Source organism: Saccoglossus kowalevskii, chromosome 5, assembly GCF_978046115.1.
Source record: "Saccoglossus kowalevskii chromosome 5, keSacKowa6.1, whole genome shotgun sequence".
Taxonomy (NCBI): Eukaryota; Metazoa; Hemichordata; class Enteropneusta; family Harrimaniidae; genus Saccoglossus; species Saccoglossus kowalevskii.
Window position 1 is genome coordinate 29,817,126 of NC_140645.1, and position 26,283 is coordinate 29,843,408.

Consider the following 26,283-nt stretch of genomic DNA (forward strand, 5'->3'; position numbering starts at 1 on the left):
TAGTAAGTGTTTGAAGTAATCTAACCAATCTAATGTTCATGCTAGTTTCATATAGTAGTTACAGGGAACATTTTTTTCAGTGACGTCATGACCTTGATATGAATCAGTGACAGAAATGGAACACAGTCAGGTTTCTGTTTGGTTTTATGATAAATTAATGCTGAGAAAATGTGGTAAGAAATGTTGGTATATAGTATATCTTTAAACTATAAAAATTGAATCTATTATTAAGTGCCATCACACAATTGTTCTTGAGCATCATTGTACCAAGTTTCATTGAAATGGAATAATTAGTACATGTGAGATCAGTGTAAAAGCTGTAAATTTGCTAATTATGCAAATTACGTAATTAATATGCACTGATTTTAACACCAAACTAAACAGGTCTGTGAATTGTCATAGAACATCTATGTACCAAGATTCATTGAAATGGGATAATTAGTACTTGCGATATCAGTGTAAAAGCCAAAAAATAACCAATAGTTGAATAATATTAACACATTTTAAATAATTAATCAGGTCTTTGGATTGTTCTAGAAGCATCTATGTACCAAATGTCATTGAAAATTAATGAAGTAATAGTACTTGAAATATCAAAAGCTAAACATTAATTAATTATGCAAATTGGGTAATTAATATTTCACATATCTGTCTGTGCATCGTCCTATTTATCTATGTAAGTTTCATTGAAATGTGATGACTAGTACCTAAGATATCAGTGAAAAAGCTGAAAATTTACTAATCATTATGCAAATTAGGTTAATTATAAGCATGGATTTTTACCCAAAACTAATCACATCTGTGCATTAGTCCAGAGCATCTATGTACCAAGTTTTATCAAAATCTAATGAATGGCTCTTTAGATATCAGTGGAACAGTCAAGGAACAGCTAAAAATTTGCAATTATCATGCAAATCAGGTAATTGATATGTATGGATTTCAACCAAAACCTGATCAAATCTGCGCATTAGCCAAGAGCATCTATACACCAATTTCCATTAAAAACCAACGTACGGTTCAGTGCGAACGGACAGACACACACACAAACACACAAACACACACATACATACAGACAGGGTAGCTGCAAAGACTCCCTTTGTGTGCTTCGCACACAGGAGTCTCAAATATAATCATAAAAATTAGGGAACTGAAGATATCATCACAAAATGAACAAATCTGATAGAAGTCCACTTTGTGTACCTATATATATAGTTTTAAAGTAATCTGACTGTCCACATTTTACAAGTCGAAAATATCACTTTTTACCAAAAATGACCAAAATATTCATCAACATTGGAGAATTGAAGATATAATCACAAAATTAACTAATCTAATAGAGGCCTACTCAAGGTACATATACCAAAAGTTATCAAAACAATTGTACCTGGTAGATTTGAGAATGTTTATAAATGTGTGTAATGTGAACCTAGCAATATATTTATATAAATATATAAATAGTATATGTCACCGAGAGACAATATCGCTTGACATTAAAATTAAAATACATCAAAACCTAACTGTTTTGGTAAATTAAGAATATATTTAGCAATTTAGTGATGTGTAAGTGTTGCTCTCTCTCTCTCTCTCGTTCTCTCTCTTTCTCTCTATTCCTATATGTTACTCTCTAGAATTCTAAAAAATTCCGTAGAATTCCACAGAACATCTATAGATATTGAGTGTTACATATTTTTTCAATATTTTGTTTAAAAGGGTGAATTTTTATCAATTCCATGCAGTTTTTTTAGTCTGTACATCATTACAGAAATATACAGGAATTATTAAAATTAATGTCACCAGTTGTATAACTAATGAGAGAAAAAAGTGTGAAGTAGATAGTCATGTGCTGTACATGATGATTCTACACAATTCTATAACTTTAAAAATTGTACAAATTTTCTATGGAATTTTAATAGAATTTATTTTAAAGAAAAAAAATCCACAGATAATCTATAGAATTCTATAGAAGTTTTTCGTAAGGGTCATCTTCACCTGCTCAGAAGGAGGCACTTTCTCAGGGCTATCGGTGTACACCCGGTAATTTTGACTGTTGGGCGTCGGAAACAAATAAAAGGGGCACTCGTTGGATAAAATTCAGTTCTCCCAGTTCTCTGGGGTTATGCTGGCATACTTCCTAGCGAAAGACAGCCTCTTCCCATTCTGGATCTCTGTCAGTCGTGGTATTTTGGGCCTCTTGTATGGAATGGAATGGAATGGAATGGAATGGAATGGAATGGAATAGAATAGAATAGAATAGAATAGAATAGAATAGAATAGAATAGAATAGAATAGAATAGAATAGAATAGAATAGAATAGAATAGAATAGAACCTACTGTCCTTCCAGAGTTGAAAGCAAGCATGACCTGTCAATCACCTTTATGACAGTTATCACAATGCACACCGTTTCTTCCCATGATTCCATGCACACTTCCATTTGCAGGGTTTGAGGTGATATGACAAAAACATGAAATAACGGAGGCTGACAGCAATCATGAATACAACTGACTATATATATGAAAGCCTTCGTCAACTAAACAACGAGCAATACTATAATAAAATTAGTGGTAAAAATACCATAGTTACAACTAATTTGGTCCATGAGCTCGTTACAGAAATGTACATTCTGGAATTAATCTATTACGACCACGTATACATGGTATTTACTGCCTAAAGTACACAAACCAACACCCGAGGGCAGTATATTCGTCGGTGGTTGCTCTGCTGCGACAGAGAAAATATCAAAATGGATTGACCACTTTTTAATTCCAATCGTTAAAAGGCAACATACATACATCAAAGATATACTACTGATTTTATTAACAAAATCGAAAAAATACAAGTATCTGAAAATAACGTCTTAGTAACCATGGATGTCGTATTAATGTATACTAAAACTGTTCACGAAGAAGTGATCCGAGCAACTGCTAATGCAATGCAATCAAATTACCATCACTGTGATAGTTCTTTGAAACCACTACTTTTGAGATATATAATTAAACTCCTTGAAATAATTCTAAAAAAAAAATATTTGAGTTTGAGAATGAATATTTTACCCAAACATGGGGAGTAAGCATGGGATCACCATCTTCACCTGAGATTGCTGACATTACATTCCACCTACTGGAAAATCGAATTTTACTACTTGGTGCTCGATATATTAAAACTTGGTATCCTTTTCGAGATGGCATCTTCATGCTATTCAAAGGTACCTTAACTGAATTACACAAATTTGTTCAGGAAGCTAATATGCTTCATAACAAATACGGACTCAAAACACCAAGACGCAAGTCACGTACCTTGACCTATATAAAAGACAACGCTTCCATGATCTGAATATATTAGACATTAAAACGCACACCAAGACAACGGCACAACATTTTTACAAATTCTCCCCTTATTACATTTCGTAGAAATACTAACTTGAAAGATAAACTTACAAGTTCTACTCTACGTACTGATAAACCCGCGAAAAACGACGCACCAAACGACGAAGAATTACTTTCCATTTTAACTGAATTGTACAATGAAAGTAATAACGACGAACATTCTGAAAGCTAAATAAATCGAACGATTCGGTCAAGTATTGTTCCGACTTATGAAGGGTTCAACAAAGAACCCGAAGCAGCAAGATCACACTAGTGAATAAACAATTACGGATAAATTTGAGTGCAGTGTCGACATAGACTTTCTTTGTATTCAGTATCGTTCACTTGGGATCACACCTGAAATATTTTTAACAAGGAATAATTCATATGTTACGTATTTAGTTAGCTAATGCAATACTGTCCTCAGTCAGTGAGATGTTCGTCAATCCACCACCCTCATCGATAATAAATGCATTGTTAGAGACAGTTTATACAGAAATACACTGGAAAGATATTGTGAAAGAACTGTTAAACAACATATTGTTTAAATTGTTGAAGGAAAAGATCAATAAAAATCAATCTTAAGAATTTTATTTTTTGTCCTGTCTTGTCTTTTTTTTTTCAGGGGGTCTGAAAGTTTCATATTTTTTCACATGCATATAGTGTAGGATTTTTTTTGTCAAGCATTGTCATAGAATTTTTTTTTTCACAAAATCTTCCTGACCCCCCCCCCCCCCTCCCAGGATATCAAATGGTGCGCTCCTTTACTTCCTTTAGGCAAAAGAGTTTGACGTAGACATGAATTCCCGATAGAGGGTGTTTACTGTTTATGCAACTGTTTATCCCACTGTGCGGGTTCACACACACTTTTGTTTAGAATTTAGGTCTGAGCTCGGACTCTGGTCAAAAAGTTTACGCCGGTGTAAAATCCGCCGTTTTTACACCGGCGTAAACTGGTCACACGGTAAAAATAACACCGTCGTTAAATTTACGCTACAACCGCGTAAATGTTACGTGTGAATCAGGTATGAGACGGGGTATGACACGAACTCCGAAAAGTTCGATACGCGTTACAATCCCTTGCTACATGCCAAAGCATTAGATTGTACAATAAATGACTAACTTTATAAACTTACTAGAACTTTTTGTGTTCTATGGCTGTTAGACGCGGAAAATCGAACCCGTTCAAGCCAGAAATGGTATTGGAATATTCACCAGAATACAAGATGAACGGAAATGTTAAGAAACCTCTTTCAGTGAAATTACTGTTTAATGTTTCTTACCCAACTATAAACATAGTCCGCGATAAAATGGTTGATATTTACTTTTTTATTAAAGTTTAACATAATAGTTCCAATGTCACGTACGTTTTTTCCAATTTTTGTAATACTTTTTCAGATGTAACAACTACAGGAAAATGGCCGTGCGTAGTGAGGTGATTGACCACAAAATTGAAGGCTGCCTGTGGCAGAGGTACTATTGCGTAAAGCGCAAAGACCTATGGGTAGGAGATTGGGTATGACACAGAACATTCCATTTTCGGACACACCAAGTACCAGACTTCTCGTTCGCGAACATTATTTATGGTGTTCATAGTTGACGATCGAACACCAAATAACCAAATCCTCATTATTTTAGCGTCATATAGTACGTAACTTTTTATGTGATGGTTTTGAAAAATCTTTATGAATACAGAAATAAACCCCATTTTTCATGAACATATTGAAACTTTTGCTTGATCGAGCCTATTTTTTGAGTTTCGCACACTCACGCCGGCTGTACAAATATTGTTCAAAGTCAGAGTCACCCGGGAAGTTGGTTGTTAAAAACGCACCAATAACTGCAGTAGTGCGAGGATATATTGTTGTTTTATTTCCCGTCATCGAACTAACACATATGCACAGAACGGCAGCTACGCATCTAGTAACAGCGACACATCATGAGTGACCGCACAATAGCTATGTTAAAATTTCTGCATTTCACAGCAAACATTCGATATTCGAGGCCAGATTAGTGAGTTATGATAGTTTAATGATTGAACATGGTGTGTACCTTCTTTCATAAAAGGCAGACATGCACAATAAGCATAAGACCTATGAGAAGAAGATTTACCCCGTCTATTTATTATGAAAAGCGGGTTTAGTGTATCACGTGCGATTCGTGTATTATCTTGCATAACATATCCGCGATAAAATGGTTCGTATTTACGTGAAGTCTGACATTAATAAATAGTTCGGATGTCACATACGTTTTTTTTCAACTTTTTGTAATACGTTTTCAGATGTAACAACTGCAATCGAACCCCCTACAAGAACATATTAAAACAAACAGTATTAATTAAAATAATTATCATTGTTTAAGGTAGCAAGACTATTATATGCATACTTATTTTCATCTTCTAATTGTGACTAAATGACTGAAAGTATATATTTTTAAAATCGCCAGACTTCAAGCTTTTCAAAAGTATGTTTTTCATGCCCGTATCTGCATTCTATGACGCGTTACTCAATCAAAGGTAAAAAATTACTTTTTCTGTAAAAAAAATATTTACACATTTATGCTGGTAATAAGAAGTTTTTTTTTCACTTTTTCTTGTTGTTCAATAGTCTGGTAAATTGAATGTGCCTTGTCAGTTTTATTCAAGCAATGCGTTTTAAAATGTAGTGTGCTGAATTTGAATTTCCGTTTTAGTCGCATTGCCCCCAACTCAAATCACAATACGTTGGTAAATAACCCACGAAATAGTTCGTCTGGACACATTGAAGTTCCTCTCATTGTCACCTTAAAGCTGTGAAAATTTGGTGTTAATCCGACGACAATAATTATACGTTATTTTTTGATAAAGACCTTGTATTTTGAAAAAAATAAACTCCTAGAAAACGTCTATGAAGTCACAGCAAATATTTTCAAGCTTGTTTATCGGCAAGGTCTGTTTTAACATATGTAGGGGCATCAAAATGTGTAAGGCTATTGAAAAACCAAATAAATAAAAGAATGGGATAGCTATAATTCGATAAGATCGGAAGATGAGAACACCAAAATCAATGATTTTTTTTTCAGTGGCTGTGTGACCTTGTGTCTGATACATTCATATGCAGATGGCTAATCTGTGAAACAAACAAGGGTGGAGACAACCCGCTCAAGTGTTTGGAAACACTCATTGTGTGTCAGAAAGCTACTGATAACACATCCTAAGATTGCTTTGTCTTGAGTTTATCTTTGAAACATATGGGCACACAGATTAAACCTGTGTTGTTGATTTTGGAAAACACTACTGAGGCTGCATTTTAGCCAACTTACATGACATTCTATGTTATGTTGACTTTATCATATGAAAGTTTATAGTGCATTTCATCAATTAATAAATAAATGTGGAAATCGTAATTTTCAACACAAATAATAGTCTCGCTACCTTGACTCAAATCACTTGACTCAGTGAGGTAACTATCAGACTCAGCCGGAATTGCATAGTAATAAGCATTTTAATGGCCACGAGCGTGACGTTACGCCGTCTCAGCTCAACAGCAGCCAAGCAATAAATGAGCAAGCTTTTATTCGCGATGGTGTAATGAAGATCGCGTTCAAGCAGCTGATGCCAACTATTAAAACAGATAAGCATATTTATACAACATTTAAATAATAATCACTCTCTGAAGGATGTGGTGGTACTGAAAAGAACTGTTTGTCTTGTGCGACTGTTCGCGCAGTTAGTATAGTGTGGGGATCGAACGGGAATGATCGGTCCCGTAATTTTCCCAGCACAACACGACATTGTACTTTCCAAGTTTAGTCCATTAGTTTTATATTCTTCAAGTTAATGGTGGCATATACACTGTCTTTTTCTAAGTGTATCAGCCAAATGTAGTCAATTTATTGTATTAGTACGTGTAGCCTGTGTTATTGAGCAATAGTATACAGCTACGGGTTGAACAGATCATTCAAAAAAAGACTTTATCATCACGAGTATGCTTACGACATTGTCTGGTTTGAACAACAAGTTGGGTAACTGCAAATTGCTTATTTACTCGAAAAATAAAAGATTGTTGTCAGCAAGAATGTCATGCTTCAATTTCACAATTATCTTACGTATTACAAAAATACCGTTAGATCAATACATTTTTAGGTTTTGCAGGAATACGTTTGAATAGTTTTTATATGTCCATTTTATAATGATCTAAGGGCTGATCTGTTTCCAATAACACTATGCAATTATGCAAATACTGAAAGTCTGGGCTCACTTCACAAACTGCCACGCCCTGTATATTCTATCATTTTTCAAGCGACGATATGAATATGAATCCAGCTTAATCTAGTACCATACGTTTCATAGATGTTGTATTGTTTTTAAAAAAATGTTATGTACTTTTCTATCCATTACATAAAACTAAAATGAATAATTGTAGACAAATTTCTACATGAAATCGTTTCACTGCGCTAACATCTGCGAAGAGCGAAAAAACTCGTGAGTAGAATTCTACCTTAAATGCTTAGACAATAATGCTAAGGAACGTACAATATTGTCTTTTTGGTGTACAACAATTTGCCGTAGTAAATCTAGGGTGTGCGTGTGTTTGTCTGTGGGTGTAGGATGGCTCAGGAACCCATTCTCTAAAATGGTAAAATAGTTCAAAAATGTTATGTGAAATAACTGAACAACGCAACACAAAGTAAAACCAATTGAATTTAAAACCGAGAATATCAAAATGTCTGTAAGAGAGCTCTAAAATGTTTTGAACCCCCTATTCAAAAGTGATGGCTAGGACCTGATATTTACTTTATTGTAATCAATTCGATACCCTAAAGAGGGTACAATGTCAATAAAGTTTACTTTCCTTTACTCACATGCATTCCGCTCTACAAGCGTGACCTGGAAAACTTACAAGTTTGAGTGCAACATCCCAACAGCGGTGAACATACAGTTTTAGAGACCCTCAGAGCCCATTTGTATAATGTTGAACACTACGATAAAGACTTTCCGTCTTCGACATTGTGCAATTCTTTGTTTTTTTAGGTGATAAAAAACTGATTTTGACAAGATAATTCTAAAATTTATATTAAGAATAATTCATAACGAAATGTATTCCCTATGCACCCATATATCATTTTCATAATTACTGCTTACGCAAGAATGTTACAGAAAAAAAAGATAATTTGCTATATTACCGTGTTCTATTTATTCCCAACGCGCGTGCCTTTTATTTGTCTTGAATTATGACTGAAAGGAGCTGGGTTAAATTACAAACTACAGCCACAAAAAGTCAGCTTGGACTTTTAGCTGCCAGTGATAGATTTCGAGAACAAAAAAAACACACAAAATAAACGCAATCAAAGGCGCCGACCACGCGCTTGTTTGACTAACAACACACACGGCAAGAAAAACTAGTAACTCAACTCGAACGCAACATTGATCACTGTAAAAGTGGATAAATTCGAACCAGTCATCAAATTCAAAATTCAAACGATTAATGTCAATCAAAATGTCAATCAATAGGTGTTTAGAAAGACAAAAAAACTAACAACATATAAATATTACAAACAAGGGTGCAATAAAAGTCAGCAGCAAAGTACGAGAATTTGCATCTGGGAAAGCGATGAATAACGACTTACGAGAACTCTAATTCGCTATATACCCCCGCGGAGTACTCGCTAAAAGATCGGGAAAGTTTGCCATTTCAAAGGGCATTCTTACAAATAATTGTCTGCGATTATGTGAACATGATGACGTGCAAAACCCCCGGGGGCAATACATAGAACTTGCCTAATAGGGACGTGCCCCTGAAATTGGTCTCGTTTTTTGGATTTTAAGTATAAGTATCGGTCTTATTTCTGGTCAAGATAGGTATAAATTTCGGTAATATTTTTCCGATTTGGTATAAATAACCTGAACATTGTGTTAATAACATGCTCCTATGTAAGTAACAGAGGTGTTTCTATGGTCAAAATACATATTTTAATAAATCAATATACAATGAAACTGTTGGCTTACATGTGCTTCTATTGGAGATGCTCTTCTAATAGAGCAAATACGGTAATTGTTTTATTTGGAATAAACAGTGATGACAGAAATGGTACTTTGGTATAAATATGGGTATAGATTTTGCCACTATCCAGGTATAAAAATGGTCACATTTTTGAGGACTCAGGGGCACCTCCCTACCCAGCTATTTTTCAATGCAAACAAGGAACATAACTCGTGGTCCACTGATCAAGGAAACTTAGCGATGGCGAAGTTAGATATATACAGCTGTTAAAAATATGAGCAGATTCACTTGGATAATATATCATTTATCAATTATAATATAATTAATTATAATATATCAATTATTACCAACAACACTACAATAAAGACTTTCCGTTTTCGACATCGTGAAATTCTTTTGTTTTTATGCAGAAAAATACAGTATTTTAACCAAGTAAAATCATATTTATTAAAGTTATTGTTCATACATGATAGAACACACTAGATAGTTTGTAATTCCATTCAGCTTCTTTCAGTCATAATTCAAGACAAAGAAAAGACACAAATATAGAGAATATAGCAAACAATCTTGTTTTTGTAATATTCTAGTGTAAGCAGTAATTATGAAAATTATTTATGTGCGCATAGGAAATATGAATTATTCTTAATATATATATTTGTGTTCATACATGCATTCAGCTCTACAAGCTTGACATCGATTGAGATCGCTAAAACTGTATGTTCACTTCTGTTGGGGCGTACATTTGTAAAATGTCGACTAGAAAAATGCTCATGGAAACGGATGGCAAGACCAGCGTTAGAAAGATTTTCATAGACTAATTTAATTTCCAATCAAGGCTATCTCGAAACACTGCAGGAAATTGACCCTTACTGAATTAGTCACATTAATCAGGATTCAGCTATTCTAGTGTTCATAACAGAGTATGCGCATATTGGTTCTGGAGTTGTCGAAATTTAAAGATACACAAAAAACGAACTTTATCTAATTAACATGGGATTTTCCTGGCAAACATCTTCAAGGGTTCCCCCGACACGGACTCTTTTGTAACATTTTCCCATGACGCAGCAAACTCTGCTTATGACCGGAGACGTCGTCTTCGGGTTTGCGTCAGTTTAAAAAGCTGGTAAAACTGTGTCACAACGTGTTTCATTTATTTCGAACGCGCTTGGTCGGCGCCATTGATTGCATTTATTTTGTTTTTTCATTCTCGAATACTATCAATGGCAGCGTGTTTTTTTTCATGTCGCACAACTGAAAGTCCAGGCTGACTTTGTTTTGGCTGTATTTAGTGTGTACGACAACTCATGTATGAAAAATAACTTTAACAAACACGATTTTACTTAAAATACTATATTTGTCTGCATAAAAACAAAAGAATTTCACAATGCCGAAAAAGCAAAATCTTTATCATAGTGTTGTTGGTAATAGTTGAAAATATATAGCGTATTCTCTCATTAGCATAATTTTTCTCAAATTAACGAATAATAAGCTCCCGTGCGTCGTTAATCATCGCTTCCCCACATGTACATTCTCGTCCTTTGCTGCTAACTTTTTTTTGCACTCTTGTTTATAATATTTATAAGTTGTTGTTTTTTGTCTTTCTAAAGATCGAGTTTATTTTTGATTGACATTCAACAAGATCATTTGAATTTAATGGCTGGTTCAAATTTATTCACTTTTACAGTGATCAATGTTCCATTCGAGTTGATTTACTAGTAATTACAAGCCTGATTTACACTTTGTTTGCGGTGTTTATTCTTCGTCAGTGTATGAGTGCGTTGGGAAAGAAGCTGTGTCACAGCGTGTTCTATTTTGTTTTCCAACGCGTGTGGTCGGCGCTTTTGATTGCGTTTATTTTGTTTTTTATCCTCGCAATTTATCACTGGCAGCGTTCGTTTGTCACGTCTCACAACTGAAAGACGAAGCTGACTTTGTTTTGGCTGTATTTGTCAGTGATTTGAAGTTATCGTCGGGATTCTGAATCTGTGTCCTGTCAATAGATAGTTGCCAATAACGCCACAAAAGTCTAAGTTCAAACCACAGGGGGCCCAGGAACTATAATCAACTGTACGCAGTCCCTATGAGCGGGGGGGGGGTATATTGCGTTAACAACCAATCATAAGACTGGTTACGAACCACACCGAGTTTACGACTCGGTTAACCTCGCTCAACTAGTTCGTTAATGACATGATGTGTAGACAACATTTACTCCCTTATGTGGACTTGTCTGTTGTTAGTTCAATATCATAATTTACACAATCACATGAAGGCAATGAGTTCAGTACATGTATACTTACTTGTAAGGACAGTTAGTAGAATGACACTTGTAGTAAACATGGTGGTTTTTCTGCTGTTGTTACAATTTCCGGGTTTATGAACTTTGACTTTTATACACTGGTAGTATAAAACATATTATCACATCTCACTTTTGTTACGCATGCTGTGATTGGTTGAAACTCGGTCACATGACATTGAATAAAAATGGATATTACATGGTATATTGCCCGCCAAGTGGATATTATATGGGTATATAACATGGATGACGTCACTGAAACTACTGCGCAACTATACTGCGCATAACAAATTGTCGTTCGCTGCACTGGTGCTGCCCCGGCCGCTGTTGTTTTCGGGGTTGCTTTCAAGGTTTTGAAGAAACTTTAGCCATCCGAAATAGACAGTGAACGTGACAGAATGAATATTAAGTAAGATGTTCTGTTTTGATGGTTATGGTATTTTGTATATGAAGCAAAATGTACGGCAAAGCCACCACTGAAACGTCGCAGCCGGGGTTGCCGCAGCGCGTTCTACGCTGTAAGCATTTCTACGCGTTCCGTGCCGATGCTAACCGAAAACACTCTAAAGCTGTGTGGCTTGTGAATAGGTGTGGTACCTCAGTGAGAAAGTAATTTCAGTCACTCCCACGGCACTCTGACATTTTTATCTGTAGAGTGATCAAATAACTTGCGTTTGAGAATTTCTCAATTCATTTCAAAAATGTTATTCTCGATAATTTGAGTCATTCACACTGCTGAAACACGGTTACTAAAAAGAGTATCCGTGGCTGAAAATAACGTTTACTGAGTGTATTTTTTAGCAAATAATGTATGTATGTTATTGAGTAAAAATGTGAAACTTGTTATAATAGATAAAATAAAATATTGCATACTTCAAATATAAGTGTTGTTATTTTGTGGGAGAGCGGGTGTGAGTGGTGTATGGTAGATGTGATTGTCGTGGTGGATGTCTGTTCGATGTGATAAAATAAATAACACATGGTTATTCGGGCAATATCACGATTTGTTGTCTGCCCTCGGGCTGTTGGTCATGAGCACCATCCCTTGGGCAGGCAACAAATCGTGATATTACCCTCGTGATCGTGATATTGAATAATAACACATGCTTGTGAGGGTAATATCACGATTTGTTGCCTGCCCAAGGGATGGTATTCATGACCATAATATTGATGATGCGAGAGCCGAAGGCGAGGGCATCATCAATATTATGGTCATGACCAACAGCCCAAGGGCAGACAACAAATCGTGATATTGCCCGAATAACCATGTGTTATTTATTTTATCACATAAATGTTCACCAAGGCGTTTCAAAATGACATCGTCATGTGATTTCATTAAAAGAATTAATTTGTTGAAAGACGGTGGATCATAGATGTAATGGGGTGGATATCTATCACGAAATTCATTATAAAAAGGGCAGACTAACAGGAAATGTTACTCATCTTCTATTTGGTTTGTTTCACAAAGTTGACATATCCTTTGGTTTCTTTCTATTGCTCCTCTACTTACTTCAATGCGAAGACAGTGTGCCGAGCAGAGAAAGCGTGATACGGCATTTTTGTGTGAAATAACAGTAAACAGGATATTACAAATCCGGGAAACTTGTCATTATTGTGGACAATGACGACCCTGTAGGTAACAATACAAGGAAAACAGAACGAAAACAAAAACCAGTAATACATAGAACAGGGCCAAGAACACGTCTTCAAAATCGACTATCCCACGCAGCTGATGAACCAGTAAATACTGATGGTAACATTGATTCAAGCTAGGATGCTGGTTAAGGCTCACCAAAACATGATATCATGGATTGTTAGAGGTATCAAGTCTAAACTCCAATCATTTGACTTATCCATTTTATTTTATCTTATGATATTACTTCTATGTCTGAAACATGGGCGGAATATGAGGAGCAATTTTTGAGTGATTTCCATGGTTTTCAGGTATTTAATTGTATACGACCAAGAATTTCACGTGGTCGGTTTGCTGGTGGTGTTACCTTAATAAAAAAACCGAGCTCATGAATCATGTACAGCAAATGTGATAATATCCTCTGCACTTTTTCCCGACATAACAAATTTCTCGGTCATGACCCTCACTGAATCAGATCATTTGCCGTTGTTTTTTTAGCATGGCGTCTTGTTAGGCCCCCAGAAAATGAAACTGAGGAGATCAATACTAGTACGTATACAAAGTTCATATGGTCACATGACCATGCAAATTCTTCATGATTTTTTAGAAGCAGCTAGAACCACAACAAATTTAAATACGATTATCGAAAATACATCATGTGACATTACCAAATCTATAGTCTTCATAGAAAATGAGTTCCGACTGGCAGCATCGAAATGTCATATAATAGCACATAACTAGTTCGCCAACAACGGAATCTCAATGGTTTGATTCTCAGTGTAAAAGAATTAAAAAAAACAAATGTACAAATCATTACGTAAGTTCCGCAATACAAATAGTTTACTAAACTTACAAGAATACCAGGGAATTCGTAAACAGTTTAAAAATGAATGTCGCACAAAAAAGCGAGATTATATAAACCACCTAAAATCTGGGATCGTGGCCACCGATACTAAATTGTGCTAGTCAACCCTTCGGCGCATTAATTGTTCGACGAGTTTGGGTACATCGCGTGGAGTTATTACATCCGACCAATGGTTGCAATATTTTAGTAATTTATTCATTCTCAAAACGGGAGATTTTGCTTTAGCAAGTGACTTGGAAAAGATGCTTGACTCTGTAGACGATCTTCTCCCTGGTACTAAAATGGAAATTGATTGGGACATTTTAAATTACCGAGGAGGAAATCCATGAAACTATTCGATGCCTCAAAAATGGCAAATCAGTCGAACCTGATGAGGTTATTGGGGAATTCTTTAAGGAGGCACCGAAGAAACTAGTCCCATATATAAGTATTCTGTTTAATCATATTTTTGATTCTGGCAAATTTCCATGTGAGTGGGCAAATGCAATAAGTATTCCTATATACAAAAAGGTTCTATGAACGACCCCGAAAATTACGGAGCCATCTCCTTACTAAGTGTTTTGGGGAAAATATTCACCTTCGTTTGAATAGACGCCTATGTTTTGGGGCCGAGGTCCTTGGGAAAATTGACGAATCACAAGCCAAATTTAAAAAAAGGTTATTCCACTTTTGACAATGTTTGTACTGCAATCATTAGTGCAAACATATCTTACAAAAAAGCGTGTCAAAATCTACTGTGCATTCGTCGATTTTTCCTAGGCCTTCGCGAGTATTTTGAGTGTGGCAGATACCCAATCTGGTTTTATACAGCCAAACGTTGTGTGAAGTAGTGCGCTAAAATTATCAATATGCCAAAAAATAGATACCCACGTTAATCTTATGAAATGTTGTATACTAAAGAATCTGGGATACGATCAAACGGTACGTGGTTTGCAGAAGTTAAAACATTGCTATCTTTATGCAATCTTGACCATGTTTGGTATTCCTAAGAAGTTGGTAATATCAATTTATTTAGTTTAGTGATTTAGTGGTTTAGTGATATTTGTACCATGACTAAATTATATACATATCGTGGATTAAAAACAAATCTAATATTAGAGAAATATATCACTTTCAGAACTGTATATGGTGTAATACATTTTTTGTGTAGTGCATTTATCATATTATATGGTGCATTAACCTGTTTGTATAGTGCATTTATTTTATATACATATCTAAATAGAAACGATAATCAAGTAATGTATAGATGTATACATTACCTGATTATCATTCCTATTCAGATTCCATATATAAGATATACTTACAGTTCACATTGAATGGTCCAAGTTGACATGTTAATAGTGTAGTTTGTACAACATTAGTAGTTTTACATGTATACATTACTTGATTATCATTTCCATTTAGATTCCATATATAAAATATACTTACAGTAGACATTGAATGGTTCAAGTTGACATGTTAATAGTGTAGTTTGTACAACATTAGTACCTCTACATGTATACATTACTTGATTACCATTTCAATCTAGATTCCATATATAAGATATACTTACAGTAGACATTGAATGGTCCAAATTGACACGGTAATCGTGTAGTTTGTACAACATTAGTTGCTTTACATGTATACATTACTTGATTATCATTTCCATTTAGATTCCATATATAAGATATACTTACAGTTGACATTGAATGGTCCAAGTTGACATGTTAATGTTGTAGTTTGTTCAACATTAGTAGCTTCACATGTATACATTTCTTGATTATCACTTCTGTTTAGATTCCACATATAAGATATATTTACAGTAGACATTGAATGGTCCAAACTGACATGTTAATGGTGTAGTTTGTACAACATTAGTAGCTTTACTTGTATACATTACTTGATTATCATTTCTATTTAGATTCAATATATAAGATATACTTACAGTAGACATTGAATGGTCCAAGTTGACATGTTAATGGTGCAGTTTGTACTATATTAGTAGCTTTACATGTATACATTATTTTACTATCATTTCTATTTAGATTCCATATATAGAATATACTTACAGTAGACATTGAATGGTTCACATTGACATGATAATGGTGTAATGTGTACAACATTAATAGCTTCACATGTATACTTTACTTGATTATCATTTCTGTTTAGATTCCACATATAAGATATACCTACAGTAGACATTGCATTGTCAAAGTTGACATGTTATTGGTGTAGTTTGTACAACATTAATAGCTTCACGTGTATACATTACTTGATTATCATTTCTGTTTAGATTCCACATATAAGATGTACTTAGAGTAGATATTGAATTATTCAAGTTGACATGTTAATCGTATAGTTTGTACAACATTAATAGATTTACATGTATATATTACTTGATTATCATTTCTATTTAGATTCCACATATAAGATATACTTAAAGTAGACATTGACTGGTCAAAGTTGACATGTTAATAGTGTAGTTTGTACAACATTAGTAGCTTTACATGTATACATTACTTGATTATCATTTTTATTTAGATTCCATATAAGATATACCTACAGTTGATATTGATTGGTCCAAGTTGACATGTTAATGGTGTAGTTTGTACAACATTAGTGGCTTTACATGTATACATTACTTGATTATCATTTCTATTTAGATTCCTTATATAAGATATACTTACATTAGACATTGAATGGTCCAAGTTGACATGTTAATAGTGTGGTTTGTACAACATTAGCAGCTTTACATGTATATATTACTTGATTACAAGTCGCTTCACGATGAGCGTATTTTGCGGTCAGTAATATTTACGAACATTTTTGTTCACTATAGGTGAACTGTTCTTCAGGAGGCAGGTTGTGAAGGGAGTCAATCACATTAGCAGCTGTATCAAACAGAACACTGCGTCTATTACTGTATTTGGGACACTCCACCATAAAATGAAATTCATTTTAAATGGCATCTTGGTTACACATGTCACAAACCCTGTTACTGAGTGGAGTACAATTGTGTCTGCCAGTCTCAATCTTGAGGGCATGGTTACTCAGACCGAACTTAGCCAGACTAGTTCTCAAATCAATGTTTTTGATATTGGTGAGATATGATTCCATACTGATATTGAATTTAAATGTTCTGTAGGTTCTGAAGTGTTTTTTTCTCTCAGACTTTTCACGCATATCATTATGAATTTCTTCGTTCCAATGGGATGTAAATTTATGTTTGAGGTTGGACTTGATGATATTTATGTCTGTTGAAGTTAATTCATAACTTTTATTAATTAAACATTTCTGTTTAATATTCTTCAGCAAGTCTGTAATTTCCAAAAACCACTTAGTTATTAGGCTTGTATTAACTGAAAAAGCTTCTTTAAGTAAAACATTTTTAGTATTTTTAATGCGGTTGTAATATTTTATTAATTGATTTTTAATAAATATATATCCAAAAGGTATCTCCCTAACTCGCTGTAAATTCCCATAATTGGGGTTCTTTGGAAAACTAGAAGGAGATATCGACAGTATTGAAAATTGATGTTCTCAACTGGTGATTTGGATGGGAACTCGCCACCCCATACATCACTACCATAAACAAGTATCGGTCGTATTAGTTTGTCAAAAAGCGATAGTGACGAGGTTACAGACAAATTGTGTATTGCGCCTAATTTAGTTTTGAGAGAAAACAGTGCTTTTTAAGCCTTTTTCTTAAGGGGATTTAGAGCTTCCTCAAATTTTCCATTTGCACTGATTATTAAGCCAAAATAATTAAATGTTTTGACTGTCACAATTTCATTGCCACTAGAAAGAAAGTGTCACTGTTTAGACATCTGTTTGATTTGTTAAAAACTAATACTTTTGTTTTTTCTGGGTTTACAGTTTAATTGCCATTTATTAACAAATTCCGACAAATTATCCAGACATGATTGTAGTCCATGCTTTGTTCTAGAGAGAAAGACCAGGTCATCTGCATGAAGTAGGCAGTTGACAGGCGAATTTTCAAGAATTGGAGGATCACAATCATAATTGAAACATTTGGGAAGGGAATACACGATGTTCCTATGAAGCGCAACCAATATAGACTCAATTACATGTGAGAAATCTTCACAAAGTTCGTCTTGACAAACTATTTTATTAGTATCTTAAACAAAATGTCTCACAAAATATGACAAGTTAGATCTGTACGTGTACAAAACGATAGTTAATGTTTTCTCACCGTCTGATAGAGAGGATCATAAATAGACTGAGTGAGTTATTTCGGGGTAGATTTACAATCTAAGCTAGCTCGTTTAACAGTATATTAAAGTTCTTCAATGTCAACACCCGTATAAGTGATTATTCTACTACAGCTTTCTAGCCTTTTTTCCAAATTAATTAAAATTGAATTTTGTTCAAATAGATTTTGCCTGAACGGAGTTAACGGACGGTAACACAACCAGTGCAGTTTCACTTTACAGCAGAATGAGTGAGTGGATGAATGAAGTGAGATAAAATGCATTCAAGGGAATAAGAATGTAGATAAAGACAGTGAACTTCTTAGATATGCGCACATAAAAACAAAAGGTATTGAGTTTGCATTGCACGAGGGCGTTCAATGCGATTTTTTTAATGTCATTTTTTTCCAAATTGCTATTTATGGTACACTGTTATATTGGCCATAGTGACGCTCGTGATTGTCAATTTCATTGCCCATTACTGACAGGGCCACAGTAGCTTTGCAAATGTTTTTCACACGCGTTGTATACGTCACATTGGACCCATATCAAACATTACACTTTGGGACGAACATGATGTTTTGAATGAAAGCTTGTATCTCGAGTCATTTACTTTAAAGTAGGCAGATAAGTTACCCCTCTGACAAAAGTACTTGGTAGAAATATTAGTTTCATATATATGCGACTTTTGCCGTACTCGCTTTCACTGACGTTTCTCTCATGGTTCCAAATATGAAATAATCATCAATGTACTACAATTTTCATTTATTCAACTTTCGAAACTACATTTTTTTACTATCATAACCCATTCGTGGTATACATTCGCTTTCTGAATGTTTTTTTTTTTGTTTTGTTTTTAGAATGAGATGAACACCAACCAACCAACGCCAACACTACATACATATTTTCATTGCCTCGTGGTCCACCAGTATAAATTCGAAACATGTGGCTCTGGTGTAGTAGATTTCACTGTGGTCCTAGTTACTTGAGAAAATTTGAACAAATACAAAAAAAGTGTAGAGAAAACACAAATGATTTGTTTCAATATTACAATGAACTACTTATAAATAATATAATTCATTAATCAGAGCTACTACAGAACATACTAATTATATTGTTAGAAGAATAATTTAATGTCAAAGATTGTAATTGTCCAGGCAATAATTGTCGAGGGAACTATTAATTGAAAAAAAAACGAGAATAATTCTGGCGAATTTATCAACCCTAGAGAAATATCTAATTGGGTACAAATAGTGGTAGTAATTAGCTATTAGCAAGATAATCTACAGATACAACAGAACTATCAATATTTAGCATATTTCCATTCATGTTGATAAGGGTCAAGTGAGCCACATTTCAGCATCTATGAAGACAATGTCATAGTCTGAAATTACATGCATCAGCTAATCAGATCATCTATATCCTAGGGGTGGGATATCAACAGTTTCCAAGGGCTTATCACATGCAAAATGGTAACATTGAATAAACGTACTCATCAAACTATATATAAAGCATTTATTTGTCACAGATTGTTCTTAAGAACATGTTTTTTTTTTAAATACAATATCGTTATACTTTTACAGGATGTCTAATGGACCCATTCAGAAAGAACAAATTTGACAGTTTAAAAAAATAAAAATGGGAAAGATACGTTAAAACCACTCCGAACATGGATGTGCTAGCCACGCAGAAGAAACTTGACTCACATTATACTGTTAAACACGCAACTTTTACAATAATAAATTAATATAACAACAACAAGAATCATATAATGATTAATCAAATAAGAGTCTAAAACTCAATGCTGCAAAACTATAAAGTGAGACTGAATAAGATTGGATACTGTCTGACAAATATTTCAACAATAAAAAAGTGCCTTTCGTTAAGGTAAGGTTTGCTGTATCTACTATTTATTCATAGAAATTATTATTACGACAACCAATTTTAATTATATATTAGACAAATTGTTCAATACAAATAGTATGATAACGTCTGCCTGGGTTTGAATTTCCAAATACAAAGTCAAAAATAAAAACATTGTTCTAAGATTTTCCAGGAATTTGATGTCAGTGGTCACTATCGTTTCCTGACACATTCTAAATATAGTCAAAACGTTGATTATGCAGTCTGAGCTTTTTCACCTGTGATAAAAATGAGATGTACGTATTATTAGTTTGTTAAATAAGAAACAAAATGCATGTACAACTAAATATGTCCAAACAAAAGACTTACTACTTGTGCATAATTTAACTATTCGAATTGATGCGTTGTTTTTTTTAAGAACGCACGACTGTGACTGATATATTAGGCTGAGAAAAAAATATCTCTGTTTCTCATTTCCACGCATATCATTCTGAACTATGCGCTTGTACTCGCACTTGTCTCAAATTTTCCCCATTTTAGCCGAGTATTAAAACAAAACCACCTCACCACCTCATTTTAAATGTTCATGAACCGAGAAACAGAGAATTTTTTTCCTGGCCTAAAGTATATCTTGTGGATTATAACAGCTTTGACAGCTTGTAGCAGAGTATTGTAGTGAGTTAACTTACTTGACGAGCTATGCTTACATTTACCAGATTTGGATTTCTTTGTTTGTGAAATAATGATTATCATAACCACAGTTACACCAGAGGCTGCACCAACCAACCAATCCACCAATCATGCCTTTATTAGGTCCAGATGATACATCTGAAAAAAAAAATAATGATTAACATAACATGTATAATAAAGGATGACGGTTTACAAATATAAACCACTCTATTATGCACAATCTTTAAATTACAACACAATGCGGTCTATTATAGCATACGCAAAGCAAGTATTCCAATTACGGTCTTATAACGCGATCTGAAGAAGTCATCATGATTACTAGTATTTTAAGCTAAACTGTTGCTCTTATCCCTCATTATATTTTATATTTAGCTACCTCCAATAAAAACACAATAAGTTTAATGCAATGCGGTGTAATTCGTCTTTATTAATTAATATATGAATAATTAAAATGTCTCGCATTTTCTGTGCCAGACAATTAAAACAAAAATCACAGATTTGAGTACGGATTTATTCAATTAATTTTCGGTGAGCATGTATTTAAGGGGGTCATACCAACTAGATTGTTGACAGTTATTTGGAAAGCGAGACTGGCCAGAAATTGGGCACAAGCACGACGTCTGCATTTGTCAGGGCAAATACAGACATGTCGGTCTGCTGTAATTTGGTGAATGGGGATATTATTACAAGCACAACATCACGTTTCTGAAACACCACATCTTCCACTTCCGGCAGGCGGTATATTGTTTCTGTCATTGTTTGTGTCCGGTGCCCTCAAGTGTTAACAATTCCCACGTATTTGTTTGATCAATTTATAACAGGACACTTCATGACAAAAGTTTGATTTGATTAATTCGGAAAATTATGCGAAATGTGTACAATAGAGGCCGACCATAACATTTTTTCCATTAACATGTGCCTCCAGAAAGAAAGATGAACTCTGAACATGATTAGTAATTGTAAACAAATCATTTAGTTTTTAGACCCCAAAATAATTGTTGTCTGAGTCTGTCTGAGACATATTTTGCCTCTAGTAATTAGTTACATGTGTTTCTAGTATTCGTTGTTTATGTCGAGAAACTACAATTATGACAAGGAAAATAAACATATTTTGAAAAAAACATGTCTGATAGCTTTATCAGCGGCAAACTCGTTCTGTAAACCACCAACAAGGCAATACAACATAACAACAATTGGAGCAGATGCCGTTGATAAACTGCAAGATACATAAACAGAGCTTCAAAATTAAGCTATTTTATAAGTAAACCCAAATGAAAAAGTGTCATTATAATTTGTATTACTTAAAGAAAGTAATTAATTAAATGATTCAATAAAGAACTTACTTGTTACATCTAGTGTTACTGATTTGTTCACATATGTATTTATTTCATTTTCATCATTTCGCGCTCTACAAATGAGATCCTTCTGATCATAGTCAGAGGTAACCACCATAGACAGGACACTTGTTGTATCGAAACCGTCACCATCCTCCGTTACGTTATAAGAGATTCTTTTAGTAATTACTTCATCATTTATTACCCATGATACATTTGCGGACGGCCTTATGTCATAGACGGAGCAGGAGATAGTCAGGGTTTCTCCATCACGTATTGTGATTGGGTTTTCTGTATTATCTATCACAACACTGGTTACTGGTTCAGCTTGAGCATACCCTGTATAATTGAAAGATTGTTGAGAGCGAGGAAACGTTAACAAAACCGGTAAAGTTTGTCAACAGCATACATATTAAAATACTCACAAAATAATAACTAGCTGAACACTATAAAAGATATAGGTCGTGTTTTAAACTATCACTATCTATTTTTTCTTCAATGCAAATCAAAGTATTAGTCAATATTTGACAATACTAGTATTACATGGGGTGATTTATATAGTACAAGTTACAAATTGTTGCAAATCAGAATATTGCAATTTTGTAGGAACGTACATCTCACTAAGTGTCTGAATATATTTATTCATTATATCCTGTTATATGCAGTACACGAGTGGTTTATTAATGTATATCCAAGACTGTAGTTAGGATTTATAGCCCAAATTTAGGCGAAGTTAATATTATACATATATATGTTGGATAGAAAAATGTGCCATGTGTCCCAGACGTCGCAACTAATGGGACATTAGACATCCCGGCCATTGAACGAGTATATGAGTGATGAATGGACTGGTGTTGTAAACCAAACCAAATAGTGATTGACACAATAGATTGTATGACGTCTTTGCTGACACTCTAGATTCAACGAAGTGCCTATCCAAGACGGTGAGCGGATCAACATAAGCCAAAGGCATTTAATATTGTATACTGTAACAGTTGCAAAGGTGGATGAACGTTAATTGTCATGGAAAACCTAATTTTTTGTTTCTAGTCAAATTAAAACTCCACACATTCTAATTGTTGTTATTTGCAAAAAGTTACGATAATTACATAAACTGTCAATCAAATAAAATCCGAAATTCAGCCAAATCAGACATTGCAACAATAGAATTGGGATTGTTACCAATCTGCGCTGAATTGTTATCTGAGATAGTTTACAAATATTCATATGTGCAGTGTATCGAATGTTTTCTCTCCTTCTTTTCCTTTACTTTCCGGTACTTTAGCACTGGACTATTGCATGGCGGCGACATTGTCGAATACGAGTAACCATACCAAGCATAGTTATCTATCTACTGAGTGTCATAGATTGCGCAACCTAGTGTCGAATGTAGATTTCCCACCAAAGACGGTGTCGTGACATTATTAAAGTAATCAACCTTCACATCTTCAAAGTTGTTTTTAAATTAAAACGCACACATTATCTATGAAAAATGTGATTTCATCACTCGTGATATTACTATGTTCAACAACATCTATTCGCGCATGCATGAAACCCACTTGACCTCCGTGAATTTTAAAGTTACATTGGCTCCAATGGCATAATGCATGTTTTGTGCCATTCTTACAATGTTATATTGTTGCGCCACACAGTGTCGAAAGTATTAGTAGTATGACCATCAAGGACGGTGTCGTGACATAATTGAAGCAGTAAACCTTTACACTGTCAAAGTAGTTGATCCAAACACTATCTAAGAAATGTTTTGATCATATCACAGTTGCATATTTTACATTTAATGGTTTATTATTCAAAGTCTGTCTAGCTAAACATGCATACGTACTACATTTCTAAAAAAAAAACAATCAACGGTATTAGACGGTGATACAGTCTACAATTTGATTTTGATGCAAACAATACATAAATATGGGTTTTGTTGAGTGAACATAGTCTGCGAAGAATCTTATGAATTATAATCAAACACTAAACTAATGTTGTAAACCTTTGTGATAGGAACAAGTGTGTACAACCTGTGGTAGGATTGCTGCAGTTTAGCAGCTCTTTTTGACCGCTTAGGCTATTCTGTCATTACGTTGCGGCCAAGCGAGCTGCATAAACTGCAGCAAGTGGCAGGAATATCTACATACCTTCATACGATGCAAAGCCAAGTACAATGAATAAAAAGAAGATAAGTGCCATCCGTAATCACCTTAAACTGTTTTTTAAACACACTCAAAGAATTATCAGACGTAACTATTGACAACTGTGATGCAGCGCGATTTATAATCATGCTCAGTGTGATTCATAATCATGCTGGGTATGCAAATGTCATCTTGGCTTGTACTTCCGGTACACACCGCGTACTGACTCCGACCTTATTTCTGTCAGTCGACATATAGAATGCCTAGTTCCAACGTATTGAAATACTCAGATAATATGCCTTTGAACATATTTTGGGAGTTGGGACATCGTCAAAACAATTTAGTGTCGAACAGACATGTTTTGTGAGCCTGGTTAAGTGTGTCACGAATCTAGGTTATTGTGCTCTGTTAACTGTCAACTACTTGCATATTTATGAGTACACGATGACGTCGACCAGTAACCAGATTGTTGACAACTATGCTGCAGCACAATTTATAAACATGTTCACGTGATTCCTAATCATGCTGGATAATTTCATCTTGGCTTGTACTTCCGGTGCACAATGTCAGCACTTCGTACAGACTCCGACATAAATATTATTTCTGTCAGTCAACATGCGATGTTTATTTTAAACCTATTAAAATATTCATATGATATGCTTTTGGAAATATTTTGGGAGTTATTGTTAGAAATACGTGTGACGAATAGACGTGTTTTGTACACCTGGTTGGATGTTTCACGAATCTAGGTCACTATGCTCCATAAACTGTCAACTTTCTCTGGGGATCGTGCAGTGCTATGCGAACAGCGAGCTTTCATAGTCAAGTTATTTTGTCAATCACTTGGTAATCTTCAAATGACGACAGTTTGGAAGGTAGGGAATTTATGATTGGGAGTGATGACAAAAAATTCCAAATCATTGCCAACAATTTAGTAGATTTTTTTAGAGATCGCTATCCTGTGCACCCGGTGTCATGAAAACATGTTTAGAAGCTTCCGTACACTATCAAACACACCTCTAACAAATTAACATGCTAAGTTTTTCGCAGATAAATTAATACCAAAATCTACATTAAAAATGTTCGCATTATATTATATACTAGTATATTATATTCTCTCGTTAACTGTGCACAGACTTCAAAATAACGAGTGGCTAAGCCTTCCATCGACCATTCAGCATAACTTTTACTATGTTATATTTTGGGTGTATTTGAAGACAGAATGTTATTTTTCTATCACTATTTAGATTTCACATTTTGCTCTGTTTGGGAGTAACTGTTTTATGTGACATTTTTGCCTGCTACATATCCAAGAACATATCATCTTGCCCGTACGTGTATACAATTTTGTGTTCTTTAGTGGAAAGTCAGTTGATGAGCGAGATGGATGGGGGGTGTGCTGACAACTATGCTGAAGCGCTAGTCATAATCTAGACTGGCAAAGTCGGTCAGGTTAGTTTTCGCGATCACGTTAAAAAGGAATAACAGAACAATTAATTATTTCTTTTTGTAAAACAAAAGTCCCGACTTTGCCAGTCTAGTCATAATCATGCTCAGCGCGATTCATTATCAACCTGGAATTCCTCCACAACTCTGGATATGCAAATGTACCCTTGGTTTGTACTTCAGCACTGAGTACAGACTCCGACCTTTTTTGTCATTCGACATGGCATGCTTTTTTCAACCTTTTAAGGTAGAGATGCAGTTTACCTGACATGTATTTTAATTAGTTAATTAGGAAACCAAGATGACATTCATTGTCCACAAAACTATATATTTTCGGAAAGCTTACATGCAATTATTTTAACAACAACAACTGAAGTCAGTTGCCAGCCCAACTTTCTAGACCAGAGTTTTAGAATATTTCAACGTCAAAAACCTACAATTAGCGTATGACACGGTGGGAGTGTGTACCAATTCCCTGCTATCTGAG

At 34.6% G+C, this 26,283-nt stretch overlaps 1 protein-coding gene across 1 annotated transcript; it reads right to left on the minus strand.

The window, feature by feature from the left end:
* Positions 1–19,825: 19,825 nt before the first annotated feature.
* Positions 19,826–24,496, minus strand: LOC100369841 (uncharacterized). The gene is made up of 4 exons (XM_002739969.3): positions 24,357–24,496; positions 22,222–22,551; positions 20,878–21,016; positions 19,826–20,466 (listed from the first exon to the last, which is right to left on the minus strand). The coding sequence occupies exons 1-3, from the start codon at positions 24,406–24,408 to the stop codon at positions 20,898–20,900; spliced, it is 501 nt and encodes a 166-aa protein (XP_002740015.2). The 5' UTR covers positions 24,409–24,496; the 3' UTR covers positions 19,826–20,466; positions 20,878–20,897.
* Between the last annotated feature and the right edge of the window lie 1,787 nt (positions 24,497–26,283).

What these genes read in the sequence shown, in the direction of transcription:
- LOC100369841 (XM_002739969.3), bottom strand. Translation starts at nt 24,408, where the DNA reads ATGGCACTTATCTTCTTTTTATTCATTGTACTTGGCTTTGCATCGTAT. An exon ending in TGGCTTTGCATCGTATGAAG is followed by an intron (nt 22,552 to 24,356) that starts GTATGTAGATAT and finishes TCAATTATACAG; the next exon opens with GGTATGCTCAAGCTGAACCA. An exon ending in AGTAACACTAGATGTAACAA is followed by an intron (nt 21,017 to 22,221) that starts GTAAGTTCTTTA and finishes TTTTTTTTTCAG; the next exon opens with ATGTATCATCTGGACCTAAT.